The sequence below is a fragment of the Lissotriton helveticus genome, chromosome 1_1 (assembly GCF_964261635.1).
Source record: "Lissotriton helveticus chromosome 1_1, aLisHel1.1, whole genome shotgun sequence".
Classification (NCBI taxonomy): domain Eukaryota; kingdom Metazoa; phylum Chordata; class Amphibia; order Caudata; family Salamandridae; genus Lissotriton; species Lissotriton helveticus.
The window spans coordinates 351,106,425-351,121,138 of NC_136057.1; the positions used below are offsets into that span (position 1 = coordinate 351,106,425).

General features: G+C 45.5%; 1 protein-coding gene across 2 annotated transcripts in view; it reads left to right on the plus strand.

Moving 5' to 3' along the window:
• The first annotated feature begins 2,530 nt into the window (after positions 1-2,530).
• CREBL2 (cAMP responsive element binding protein like 2) overlaps positions 2,531-14,714 on the plus strand; it is a 383,473-nt gene continuing 371,289 nt past the window's right edge. Inside the window, exon 1 of one of the 2 annotated variants that reach the window (XM_078673549.1) lies at positions 2,531-2,755. In XM_078673549.1, coding sequence (XP_078529675.1) covers positions 2,741-2,755 — 15 coding nt within the window. In that variant the 5' untranslated portion in view covers positions 2,531-2,740. The remainder of the gene's footprint in view (positions 2,756-14,714) is intronic. The other variant, XM_078673555.1, reaches the window with a different exon arrangement.

A 14,714-nucleotide genomic window follows, 5' to 3' on the forward strand; every position in this document is an offset into this window, starting at 1 on the left:
CATGGCCAGGTGAGCTTCTAATGTGGCAGCGCGTATTCCTGCGGATTGGGAGGCCCTTCACAGAGGTTGACTAGACATCTTTCTGATGTTAATTGCTGTATTTTGGTTATAAACTGGTACGATGGGGTGAAATCTTTCCTCAGTATTACTGTGTTAAAAAAATTCTAAATAATAAAGCAATGATACCCCAAAATACGCAGCATCACAGAACATTATTTACATTTTCTACTCACACAATTTAGTCAAGCCAGTCGCATAATTTGGTCCTCACCTTCCTCATAACCTAGAGGTTTAGAAATTTTTGTCAGGAGGGGGTCCTTACGCTTGAAAATGTTGACAGGGGGGTCTCGGCATCCAAAAGTTTGAAGACCTCTGGTCTAGAGGAATGCTCCCATTATTAGGATTAATATGAAAATGTGTGCGGAAAGTTGATCTCCATTGTATAAAAGATATTTACTTATTTATTTATAACACCATAGGAATGCATTGCCTTGAGGGTGTCCCATTAGGCCCAAGTTCTGTGGGATACCTTGCTGGGCTCAGCCTAAATCCTCATGGACCTTGTATGTCCATTGTGGTGTGTTTGAAAAATAACATATTTGGGAGAGAATGTGTTTTTCCTATAAGATACGTTTTGATTTCTTATTCGGATGTCACTACATAGGAATGCATTGAGATGAGGGTGATGCATTTGGTGCCCCGTCGTGACAAATTTTTGATCGGCTAAGACAATTTACATACAAGTAGTGTAAAGAGGTGTTCCTTTATTAAGAATAATAAGAATGTTGACGGGGTTACAGTAATCCTATGATTCGGTGGAAAAGTTGATTGTCTCAGACGAAGGGCCTGTTTAAGATTTAGGCGGGCGAGTTACTTTGTCACAACGGAGATGGAAATCCCGTCAGCCAAAATATAAATCCCATAGGATATTATGGGATTTATATTTCGGCGGATGGGATATCGGTCACTGTTGTGACGGAGAAACCTATCTGCCAAAATTTAAATCAGGCCCTAAATCCTAAAAGATATAATACTGGTATGTGTTGTGATTGAAAAACAACATAGTTGTAGTACGGGAATGCAAAGTCTGATAGACTGCAGTTGGCAGAATTATTTAAGATTCAGTAAATGGAATGTGTCTTATTTAAAATATTGCCTACAAATAAGATGCTGTCTGATGGAGATGGTAACTTCAGCCAGTAAATAAGAAGCCAGCTAAATGTGATACTAACGTCAGCCTGTGAATAAGACACTGAACGAATCACAGGCTAACTTTAGGATCATCAGGAAGTGTGCAAAATTTGCCATTGCTGTGGGTGCAATCTGTGCAAAGGCCATCTCTGCGTGAGGGTCTAGCAGAACCAGCAGAAGACCGCTGAAGCAGGAAGTGCCCTTTTTTGAAAATCAGAAAATGTAATTCAAAAGCGCTATTCCTGCTGAAAACACAATTGGGGAGGGGAGGGGGGGGGACGAGGTCGTGCCAGGGTGAATCCACAACTGGTCCAGACGAACGGAGTACAAATAAGGAGAGCACATTGTTCTTGTTTGCGTACCTGTGTGTGATAAAGAAGAACAGTTTCTGCAACAATATTACCCGGGACAGTCTACAACTTGTCGGGACTGTCCCGGCAAAACCGGGAAAGTTGGCAACTATGCATTGTATGCCTTCGCTTTTCTATTTGATTACTTTGCTGTAAAAACAAAGCCAGTTTCTAGACGATTAGATTATACAAGTAGAGGAAATTAATGCTTTGTTCTAGTCACAATTAAGTGGCACGTATAAGAATTCAAATGTCACTCATGCCAACCTAAAAACAAAGAAATGGCAAACAATAGCACAGTGAAAACTTAGCAACCCTCGCTGACCGTGAATTGAGCTATGTGTATGACAAACGGAAACCTTCTGACAGCTGGTAAGAATTATGATATTTAAAACACTTGCATGTTTTAATTAACTTATGAGGAATTATCAGCGCCCTCCCAATCAAATTCCAACGGCCAGAGCGGGGGAGCTGTGGAAGCAGGTTCCAGCCTCGGCGTTGGCTCAAAAACCTGGGAAAATCACTTAATCTCCCCGAGCCTACCAAAAATGAATTTGCCATGGAGGTAACTGGTGCTCATGTAAAGGGCTTCGATACCTTCGGATCGATTTCACGCTATTAAAAACTGCACAAAAAAACTAAAATAGATGAGCTTCTCAACCGTGAAAATGGGAAACTTGAGAGCTTTGCATATGTCATTTCCAGTAATTCAGACTGTTGCTTGCTGAAGGACCGGTCTATAATATCCAAAATCAAAGTGTTGTGCCGTTCTCAAGCGTGACTGAGCCCTCTCTATCTGCCTACTCGCAGTCGCAATTTAGAATACAGAGCATTAGGGAACTAACGTTCCCAGCCACCGCTGGTTTCCGCTTTTCTAGGGCTGGCTGCTGGGAGTTGCAGTTCAAAATGACGCCCCCTCATGTTCGTTCTACTTTAGTGAATAGAGAAAAGACTCACACTCCCAGAACTACCTGCGCGCATCCTACTTCCTGCTCGGACATATTTTCTCGCTGTGTCAGATTGTAAACAAACAGCAGGGGTATTCTTTTAAAGAGAGAAGAAGGACTTCGCACGGTTTAGAGGCAGGGGCCGGCAGGCTTCTGGAAGATTCAGAGTGGGTCTGTGCAGGTGCACTCAGCGGTTGTGAGTGGGAAGTTTAAAGACGGCAGCTGCCGTAGCAGCGCAGAGTTCAGGGCCCTATGGACGACAGCAAGGTAAGCGCCAGTAATGCAGCCTCAGGGTGACGCCCCCTGCCTATAGAGATGTCCACAGAGCTCAATCTCCTGTCTGCCTTGAAAGCACAATTTTATGCTTGCGTGTACGCTGCCCACTTTGTTTAGGTTAGTAATGAGAGAAAGAAGAATGCTGTGTGTAAACGGCCAGGTCAGCATTTGCCTAGCACAAACTTGAAATCCGTGTATTCATGCCTGTTAGTAAAGTTTGTTATCCGCTATCGTTTATGGGGAGAGTCTGATGATACTTTCATTGATAGGCGACGACGAAGCAATGCGCTGCATAAGGAAAAGAAGGCACGACTTGCCAATAAGTTTATATGAACAACACTGAGGATTGTAGCGTGAGGGTGTTTGTGACATTGACTACAGGAATTATGTGGCATGTGAGGAACACATCACGTGGTTAGGTCGACTGCTTTATCTTAACATGTTATTGAGTATCCTGTGCCACGCTGGGTTCATTAGCATTATTATCTAGCTACTTTTTAATGCATGACGGTATTACTGTCACGAAAGGGCTTGTAATACTGTAGAAAACCGTTATTTCTTAATTGTATTTATATAGCGCTTACTACAACTGACGAGGCGTCAAAGCGCTTTTTGGTGAGTACCGCGCTACTCCGGAACTCAAAAAGGATTATTGGTGTATTAGAATAGGGAAATATGTGTTAATTTGAGCGGTGGACATGCACGTTTTTCAATTGGATAGAAAAGGGTAATGGAGGGATGGAAGAGTCTATAAAGTGTTATTTGGGAGATCATAGTTGTAAGATGAGCCTTGGGATGAGTAAAAAGAGAGATGCAGGAGGGTAGAGTCTCTAGAAAGGGATTAGGAAAATCATAGTAGTAAAATGAGGTTTGGGATGAGTAAAAGATCTAACTAAGCACCTTTAGCAGATGTTACTGAGAGCCAGGCCCTTCAAGGGAGACCTGTGGCCTGCCTAAAGCCCGTTCACAATAAAAGTGTGCCCTTTGTGTGTGTGTTTTAGACCGGAAAGACTCCCTTGTGAAAGTATATGTGTGAAAATCAGTAGGAATGGAAATGAATTTTTCCCAGACAGCCATGAAATAAGAGCATGGTATTGTCGTGCTCTCCTGTTACAACAAAAGACAGAGTATGCAAACTCCTATTGGGTGTAATTTGGAGTCATACATCGAAATGACGCACACCCACTTTAAAGAATTTTGGCCTGTCAAAGAAAGCGAAAATGTTATATATACAGTGAAATAACAGATATTTTAGCAGCCGATTATTTTATTTTCTTCCTACTGTGAGTTAATCTGCAGCACTTCATAAAAAAAGTTTTATCATGACAGTTAAAGTCCATTCTGTTGATCATTCTACGTGTGTCACATGAAACGCATGTGTCTATAGTTAGATATCAGTGCAAGTACGGTACGTCTGCCAGGTTCACCTGTAATCTGTAGGACACTACTTTTGAGCATTTCATCCTTCTGAGACTGTTAAAATATTTAACAGGAAGGTCGACGTTTTTCAATGCTACAAAATGGGGAAATGTTTTTATAGAGTGCTATTTAAAAAAAAAAAAAAGTTCACATCTGTTGGTTTAATGAAAACCTAGAATTTTCAATGGACCTTAAAGTTACAATAGATGTAGAGTTTGCCACATAAACAAGCAATGGCAACTCTAATATATCGTGCCCTTCAGTGGCATTGCCTGTTTTTTTTGCCTATGTATTCACGAATGGGCAAAAATTGAAAAAAAGAAGCATTCTTGCCAAAACAGGATTAGCAAAAACAACAAGCATTTGCAATGCTTTTTTTAATTTTTTTTTATTTTTTGTTAAAGTATTTCCCCCTTTTTAGGGCGAGGCCTCCGCCCACGTAAGTGGGAGGAGTTTCGAGATCCTAATGTTTAAGAAGAGAAAAAAAAAGTATCTCCTAGGGCTTTGGCGAGACAAATTCCACACATTCCTTAGTGTGTTCTGTCATCTGGCCAGTGATTCGTCTTCGTTGTGGTGTCGTTTTAATAGGCTTGAAGTGATAGGGTAAATGTAGTTTTCGGACTCCATGTTGGGCATTTTTCGTTCGTGTGCGCGCAAAGAAGTACATTAATTATAATTAGGAGCTGTCAGGGTGCCTCCGTAAGTGAATCCAGATGGCCGGGCGCGTTCACCATTCAGCAGCGCTCAGCGCGCAGCTGCTCCATGCCAGGCCGGGAAAGGGCTTCATTAGTTCAAGAACAAGAGTCTGACGTTCTGTCATGGGCTGTTCTTTTAATCTCAGTTTCATTTTTTTTCTGGAATGGTCCGTGGCCGGTGTGAATGGAATTGTTCTCTCGAGTTTATTATGTGTTTCTTTGCAGCAGCTTTTGTTTTCGGAGCTGAGGTATATTATGTGTTTCTTTGAAGCAGCTTTTGTTTTCGGAGCTGAGGTAATGAATAGCAAGCTGGCAGGCAGCGCCTTTTAGAACTGTTTGCTTTCTGTTTGAGACTCCTGAGAATGTTTTACAAAATCTTTTTTCTAAAAGCAAGCATCTATCGGAATTGGGAGATAGGAACCTTTTGACTGGTTTCATATAGTTCAGAGATTCACTTTCATTCCTCTTTAAATATCACTCTTTAGGTGTTCAAGGTTTGTGTATATTTTTTTTACATATCTTAAGACAATCCAAAAGTATTTTTTCAAGATGAAATGCCAAAGCAGCACAATGCAGAGCAATGACATACTACAAGTGGCATACTATAATATTTTTTTAATAAGGGGCAAGACGTTGAAAGCCTAATAGCATTCTCAAAGTTTATGTGTAGTGTTCATAAAAGCAGCAAATCTGGGATAAGCTGGGGGGAACTGTCTTTCGCTCTAAAGGCTGTCTGTCAACAGGTTTCCCCTTTCAGAAGTGTAACTGGAATTCTTCAGGACTGTTTATATGGAGTAGTTGCACTATTCTAGCAGACAGTAAAGCATCTGATTACAGTGGTCTTGGGGGCAGAAAACATGACCGCCTTGCTCCTGTCACACTCACATACGTGTATATGACAATTGTGAGAGTGCAGATTGAGAGTGCAGATTGAGAGTGCAGATTGAGAGTGCAGATTGAGAGTGCAGATTGAGAGTGCAGATTGAGAGTGCAGTATGAGAGTGCAGTATGAGAGTGCAGTATGAGAGTGCAGTATGAGAGTGCAGTATGAGAGTGCAGTATGAGAGTGCAGTATGAGAGTGCAGTATGAGAGTGCAGTATGAGAGTGCAGTATGAGAGTGCAGATTGAGAGTGCAGAGTGGAGATTGAGAGTTGAGAGTGCAGTTTGAGAGTGCAGAGTGGCGGTGCAGAGTGCAGAGTGGCGGTGCAGAGTGGCGGTGCAGAGTGGGGGTGCAGAGTGGGGGTGCAGAGTGGGGGTGCAGAGTGGGGGTGCGGCGGTGCAGAGTGGCGGTGCAGAGTGGCGGTGCAGAGTGGCGGTGCAGAGTGGCGGTGCAGAGTGGCGGTGCGGCGGTGCAGAGTGGCGGTGCAGAGTGGCGGTGCAGAGTGGCGGTGCAGAGTGGCGGTGCAGAGTGGCGGTGCAGAGTGGCGGTGCAGAGTGGCGGTGCAGAGTGGCGGTGCAGAGTGGCGGTGCAGAGTGGCGGTGCAGAGTGGCGGTGCGGCCGTGCAGCGTGGCGGTGCAGCGTGGCGGTGCAGCGTGGCGGTGCAGCGTGGCGGTGCAGCGTGGCGGTGCGGGTGCAGAGTGGGGGTGCAGAGTGGGGGTGCAGAGTGGGGGTGCAGAGTGGGGGTGCAGAGTGGGGGTGCAGAGTGGGGGTGCAGCGTGGCGGTGCAGAGTGGCGGTGCAGAGTGGCGGTGCAGAGTGCAGAGTGGCGGTGCAGAGTGGCGGTGCAGAGTGGCGGTGCAGAGTGGCGGTGCAGAGTGGCGGTGCAGAGTGGGGGTGCAGAGTGGGGGTGCAGAGTGCAGAGTGGCGGTGCAGAGTGGCGGTGCAGAGTGGGGGTGCAGAGTGGGGGTGCAGAGTGGGGGTGCAGAGTGGGGGTGCAGAGTGGGGGTGCAGAGTGGGGGTGCAGAGTGGGGGTGAGTGCAGAGTGGCGGTGAGTGCAGAGTGGCGGTGAGTGCAGAGTGGCGGTGAGTGCAGAGTGGCGGTGAGTGCAGAGTGACAGTGAGTGCAGAGTGACAGTGAGTGCAGAGTGACAGTGAGTGCAGAGTGACAGTGAGTGCAGAGTGACAGTGAGTGCAGAGTGACAGTGAGTGCAGAGTGTGCAGAGTGACAGGGAGTGCAGAGTGACAGCAGAGTGACAGGGAGTGCAGAGTGACAGCAGAGTGACAGGGAGTGCAGAGTGACAGCAGAGTGACAGAGAGTGCAGAGTGACAGTGAGTGCAGAGTGACAGTGAGTGCAGAGTGACAGTGAGTGCAGAGTGACAGGAGAGTGCAGAGTGACAGGAGAGTGCAGAGTGACAGGAGAGTGCAGAGTGACAGGAGAGTGCAGAGTGACAGGAGAGTGCAGAGTGACAGGAGAGTGCAGAGTGACAGGAGAGTGCAGAGTGACAGGAGAGTGCAGAGTGACAGCAGAGTGACAGTGAGTGCAGAGTGACAGTGAGTGCAGAGTGACAGTGAGTGCAGAGTGACAGTGAGTGCAGAGTGACAGTGAGTGCAGAGTGACAGTGAGTGCAGAGTGTGCAGAGTGACAGGGAGTGCAGAGTGACAGCAGAGTGACAGGGAGTGCAGAGTGACAGCAGAGTGACAGGGAGTGCAGAGTGACAGGGAGTGCAGAGTGACAGGGAGTGCAGAGTGACAGGAGAGTGCAGAGTGACAGGAGAGTGCAGAGTGACAGGAGAGTGCAGAGTGACAGGAGAGTGCAGAGTGACAGGGAGTGCAGAGTGACAGGGAGTGCAGAGTGACAGGGGAGTGCAGAGTGACAGGAGAGTGCAGAGTGACAGGAGAGTGACAGGGAGTGCAGAGTGACAGGGAGTGCAGAGTGACAGGGAGTGCAGAGTGACAGGGAGTGCAGAGTGACAGGGAGTGCAGAGTGACAGGGAGTGCAGAGTGACAGGGAGTGCAGAGTGACAGGGAGTGCAGAGTGACAGGGAGTGCAGAGTGACAGGGAGTGCAGAGTGACAGGGAGTGCAGAGTGACAGGGAGTGCAGAGTGACAGGGAGTGCAGAGTGACAGGGAGTGCAGAGTGACAGGGAGTGCAGAGTGACAGGGAGTGCAGAGTGAGTGCAGAGTGAGTGCAGAGTGAGTGCAGAGTGAGTGCAGAGTGACAGTGAGTGCAGAGTGAGTGCAGAGTGACAGTGAGTGCAGAGTGACAGTGAGTGCAGAGTGACAGTGAGTGCAGAGTGACAGTGAGTGCAGAGTGACAGTGAGTGCAGAGTGACAGTGAGTGCAGAGTGACAGTGAGTGCAGAGTGACAGTGAGTGCAGAGTGACAGTGAGTGCAGAGTGACAGTGAGTGCAGAGTGACAGTGAGTGCAGAGTGACAGCAGAGTGACAGTGAGTGCAGAGTGACAGCAGAGTGACAGTGAGTGCAGAGTGACAGCAGAGTGACAGTGAGTGCAGAGTGACAGTGAGAGCAGAGTGACAGTGAGTGCAGAGTGACAGTGAGTGCAGAGTGACAGTGAGTGCAGAGTGACAGTGAGTGCAGAGTGACAGTGAGTGCAGAGTGACAGTGAGTGCAGAGTGACAGTGAGTGCAGAGTGACAGTGGGTGCAGAGTGACAGTGGGTGCAGAGTGACAGTGGGTGCAGAGTGACAGTGAGTGCAGAGTGACAGTGGGTGCAGAGTGACAGTGGGTGCAGAGTGACAGTGAGTGCAGAGTGACAGTGAGTGCAGAGTGACAGCAGAGTGACAGTGAGTGCAGAGTGACAGCAGAGTGACAGTGAGTGCAGAGTGACAGTGAGTGCAGAGTGACAGTGAGTGCAGAGTGACAGTGAGTGCAGAGTGACAGTGAGTGCAGAGTGACAGTGAGTGCAGAGTGACAGTGAGTGCAGAGTGACAGCGGGTGCAGAGTGACAGCGGGTGCAGAGTGCAGAGTGACAGGGGGTGCAGAGTGACAGTGAGTGCAAAGTGACTGCAGAGACAGTGTGTCAGGGTGCACATTGTGTGAGTGTGCAGAATGAGTGTGCAGGGTAAACAGTGTGTGACTATGCAGGGTGACATTGGGAGTGTGCGGGTGAGCAGTGTGTGAATGTGTAGGGGCAGTGTGTGAGTGTGCAGAAAACACCACACAAACATACACCACACACACATAACCACACACCTCAGTCTCTCAACACCACACACTTGTCACCACTCAACACAACACACTCACCACCACACTCACTCCCCAGGCTCACCCCCACAGACTCACCACCACACACTCACCAGCACACAGAAAACAACACACACAACAACACACCCCCAGCCGTCAATGAATGCTTTCACCATGCACAAACACCAACAACCATCATCCATCTGTGCACGCTTTTACCAAGCACACACCCACCAGCCGTCAGTGCACCCTTCCACCAGGCACACACACCTCCAGCCGGCAGTGCACTTTTCCACCAAGCAATCGCAGTATGGTACACTTTACTTTTAAACATATTCATATAAAGCACAGCATGCCACCATTGGTAAAATTACAATTCAACCAAGATACTTCCACTACACACCACATGCACACACTCCATAACACATGGCAAAAGACATTGGCATTTACAATGCCATTAGCTCAAACTCAAATAAATCCGAGCCCGATTGCATTTCTAATGCTTGTTTGTACATGGCACAGCAAATCATAAGCACAATACAATATCCATGTTTAGACCAAAGTACATATATATATATATATATATATATATATATATATATATATATATATATATATATATATATATATACACATAAACATACATATAAACATACATAAGCTGAAGCAAACAAATTATTTTGAAGTGTTACCACACGTATTCATTACGACATTGCTCTCAAATAATAAACAAACAAAACTAACTAGGGTTGGCTTTCCTTCCATCTTTTTATGAGTTCCCATATTTGTAATCCTAATTTCCTTCCCCTTTTGCCCTCCTTGCATAGATTGCCTTCTCAAGATTATAAGCCGACAAGAGTTTGGCCAGCCATTGAAGAAAAGTGGGTGGAAGTCGATCAAGCCATGCAGAGGCAATGCACATCCGCAGAACTGCCATAGCTTCAAATATAAAATAGCCGAATTGTGCCTGCCTGGCATCATTGTTTACCCCAAGCAAGATTATTGGTGATGTTAATGTAATTTCTATTCTCCGTGACCTTTTAAAAAATGCTTCTATAGCATCCCGGGTTGGTTGTAAATGTGGGCATGTGGCGAAGATATGTACTATATCAGCCTCAAGGCTGTCACAGCGAGGGCATTTACTTCCATTTGTCCCTCCCCATTGCGCAATCCTTGCAGGTGTATAATACAATGAGAAGATTGTTTTGTAATGCTGTGCCTGAAGGGCCGCTGAGCATAAAATTCTCTGCCCCAGGTCCAGTGACACACTGAAGCATTCCTGCCCTATACCTAACTTATGTGCCAATTTGTCTCCAGGTCATCTTGCTTACATTCAATCAGTTCGGCATAAAATCTCTTTATCGTACAATCAACTCCATCTTGAATGACTTCCAAGATTGAGTTCTTTCCAAACCCAGCTGGTCCTACTTTTTTTTGCCACTATGAAACTTCTAACTTGTAAAAATTTTTTTTTAATTCCTTGAGTCAAGACCATATGCTGTCCAGATATCAGAGAAATGCATCATTCCCTGTGCCCCCATCATATCTCCCAACTTCCTTATTCCCTGCTTCCCCAATTCTACAAACACAGCATCTGAGAATATCTCCAGAGGGAATGTAGGGTTACCAATCAGTCTAGTATACGCATTATACCTCCCCAGGCCAATTGTTTTCATGAAAGCCTTCCAGATATTGTGTGCTGCAATCGCAGTTTTGAATTTGGTTCTTTTGAAGTAACTAGGGTCAGTACATTTCAGAAAGGCGTTCTCTGCCTCAGCACCCAAGACCAAAGCATATATAGCTCCCCTCCTGTCTCCGCTCCCCCCAATAAACCAGTCATATATTGTAGGGCTGCTGCCCAATAGTACAGTTTTAAGTCGGGAAAGGCCCACCCTTCTCTCTCCCTAGGAAGTGACATGTACCTCAATGCTCTTCTAGTCTTGCCATGTGCCCAAACGAACCTGTTTATCATGTGTTCTAAAATAGTGAACCACTTTGCTTCGAACATGAGCGGGATTGCCCTAAATAGATAAAGGAACTTCGGGAGGAGGATCATCTTGACAATATTGGTGCACCCTACTATGGAGAGGTATAGATTGCGCAATCTATCCTGATCTTTCTTAACTCTATTGATTATTGGCGCTATATTTACCTCCACTAAACTATCCAAATTCGCGGTAATGGTTACCCCTAAATAAATTCCTGACTGAGCCACACTAGGATCGGAGCATTCTACATTCCCATTCTTAATGATTTGCATCTTAAAGGTGTTCAAGGCATATCCTGAGACCTGACCAAAGCGCAAGGCTTCTGCCTCCACCTGTCTTATAGCCTCTGTGGGATCTGGGGTGATGACCACCACGTCATCAGCATATGGCAAGATCTTGCAATGTCCCCTATGAGTATCTAATGGGGGAATGCTGCCATTCAACTCCATTCTGCGAATTAAAGAGTCCATATACATGGCAAATAGGAGTGGAGAACACAAACAACCCTGCTTCGTGCCTCGCTTAATCTGGAATGGCATTGTATATCCTGCATTCACTCGAATTCGAGCTGTAGGGGCTGCATATAATACTTGTATTGCTTTAATGAAACCCTCCCCAAAACCGGATCGTTATAAAATGAACCATAGGAAGTCCCAGGAGACCCGATCGAATGCTTTCTCGGCATCTAGTAGCATAACTGCCATCGGATCTCCTGAGACTTCCATGGCATCGAATAAGGTAATAACCTTGCGTGTATGATCCGTCGTGCCTCTTCCTGGGATAAAGCCATGTTGATTAATGCTCACCAGTGTACCTATTATCTTTGCAAACCTGAGTGCCAATGCTTTAGAAAAAATCTTCGCGTCCGCGTTCATGAGCATGATTGGCCTGTATGATCCTAGTTCTGCAGGTGGCTTTCCTTTCTTTAGAATAATCACTATATCTGCCCCTGCCCAGGTACCTGGTATAGATGCCCCTGATTGTGCCTGCGGTATTGTAGTAATTAAATCCTGACTAATTAAATCCCAGAAAGTTAAAAAAAATTAAATTGGAATCTGGTCTGGCCCTGCTGCTTTACCAGTGGGGAGACTTAAAAGGGCGGCCATAATCTCTTCTGGCTCCAAGGGTGCATCTAATCTCTTCCCCTCCTCCTCAGGAAGAGTAGACACTGGAATATCCTGCAAGTATGCCTGTATTTCAAAGGGGTCTTTTGCTTGCGCCTCGTCATATAGTGTGAGGTAGAACTGTCTAAAGACTTCACGTATCCCTTCCGGGTCTGTAAAGAGTCGCCCAGCAGTGTCCGTGATTTCCTTCACTTCACCTGTAGCTTCTTTCTGTCTAGCACGAACCGCTAGTGTGCGGCCCACTGATTCACTAAACTCGTAACACCGCTCTCTGTTTGTTTGCTAAAAAGATTTTGGCGGCCTTAGTAGCTATATTCTGATCTGCCTCTGCTTTTGCCCTAGCTACTGTAATAAGTACCTGGTCTAGCGGTACACCTGTTATCACGCAGTGAGTCAACTCCTCTTCAGCATTTAATAACACCCTGGTTAATTCTGCCATCTTTAACCGCTCTTGCTTCTGTTTAAAGGTGCTAAAGCTTACTGTCTCCCCCTGAACACCCGCCTTAAAGGCATCCCAAACAATTCCTGGTGCAGTGCTACCCCTATTAATATCCCAAAAACCTTTAATCCAATGTGTCGGGTGTAGTTATCATCTTTCAACAACCCTCTCTCAAAAGTCCACATCCGCCCCAGCCTACATCTTGTTGCTATATCTAAGGTTAAAATCAGAGGATTATGGTTAGAAATGACCCGGGGGAGTCTTTCAATTTCCAATTTGGATAAAAGAGAGTTTGATAAAAAAAAAATCCAGCCTGACGCACTCCTTGTGGGGAGCCGAGTAGTAAGTAAACCCTTGATCCTTAGGTTTTAAACTTCCCCATACATCCGCCAATCCATTATTCCTTGCGAGACTAACAATTGCTTGGCAAACTCTCTTCTTCCGACCCTGATGTCTCCCACTGGAATCCAAACCAAGTCCCCCTGCCCCATTAATGTTAAAATCCCCAGCAAGAACAATACATGGGGACCATGTGGCCAGGTCCAAATCTAGAAAATCAAAGATCTCAGGATCGTCTTCCGTTAAACCATAGATTGACCCCAAAGTAACCCAATCACCATCAAGCAAACATTCCTCCAGCACCCATCTGCCCCACTGATCTTCAAGTTTCTTCCTTATTGTAACATTCTTACGTTTTGATAATATAGCCACTCCTCTGGTCCTAGCCCCCTGTTTCGAATATGCGAGCAAGTGAAACCCTAACTGTTCTAGTAGAGACCCTTTTGCTCCCTCGATGTGCGTTTCCTGGAGACACACAAAGTCTACACACACAGTTCTCAATAGAGTAACCACCCGTTGTCTCTTGAGGCGATCATTCAACCCACAAACATTCAGTGTAACTATTCAAATACCCATTTAAAAAACATCCGGTGATTGCCCTAACTAGTTAACCGACCAAAATGTATTGAGGTTTCCTTCAGCCTCTATTGCTTCAGCCAAGTGTAATTCCGCATTATATGTGATAAGTATATTCAAATTTGTGCCTTTTCATGTGAAAAATGTTGCACAATTGTGCCGTGCCCTGTACCCATCCCCTCCTCTAGCTCCCCCTGTTATGTATTATTTTAGGACCCTATTGTAAGTTTCCCGATTCATGCCCTTATATTGGTATAAATCACTATAGCCTTATATAGGCATAGAAATCATAACCATATTTAGGCATAGCTCATGCAGTCCAAATACGGCAGGGCTACTTCCACTAGTTCCGAAAATCCACAACGATTTCTTGGAAAAACCCGCCTTCAGCAGTCAGGGACTTCCCCTTGCTTGAGCACTGATTTATCCAAGAACTCATGGAGTTGTCAAAAGAACTGAGACTCTTTGATGACGTTATTATGTCCAACCATACGTCAAACCAGGCACCTTCAAGTTATAAATATGCCCACTCTTGCCCAAACAAACACACAGTGGTTTGGAGCAGTTCGAATATCTACTTGCCTGACGCAGACTTCTACAGCAAGTGCCGAAGGAAGCCGACCCTCCAGCAGACACACTGAGAGAGACGCTGTCTTTTCTCCTGCCGAGAAATCCAGCTCCAGTGTTTCCAAGCTACCCTTGCGGGTTGTTGGGAAATCGAGTCCAGAGACCAGCCTGCTCCCTTCTAAACTAAGGTACGGAGCTGATTAGACTATTAGAGAAATCTTGGGCAGATTCTTGGCAAAAGAATACTACATTTATGCTACACCTCATTTACTTCTTCCCTCATACTAAGCTTTGGTTAGGTACACCAGGGTAGGCGTACTTTATAAGCACCAGTTGAGTACTTTTAGCCTCTGTTATTTATGTATGTATTTTTATATGGTTTAGGAACCGTACAATGCTCTTACAGTATTATTTTATTCTATTATTTATACTGTACGCATTATATTTTACAAACAGGGTTACGATTGTAGCAGTTCATTTCTTATGCTTGAGAAAGAAGACTGTTCAATAAATCTTTTTTATTGAAAACGCCCTTCTATCTATTTCTCTGCATCTCTAGTGAAACGAAGCATGCACGATTGACTGAGTGAAATATCTATCTATTGTTTCCTCGACTCTGAAGATACGTTTTATCTTGGGGAAACAAAGTTGTCATGTTTATGCGGTTGTCAGAGACTAATCCCTTCTTGTGAATTCGAGAAAGTTTCTAGTGACCTCTGA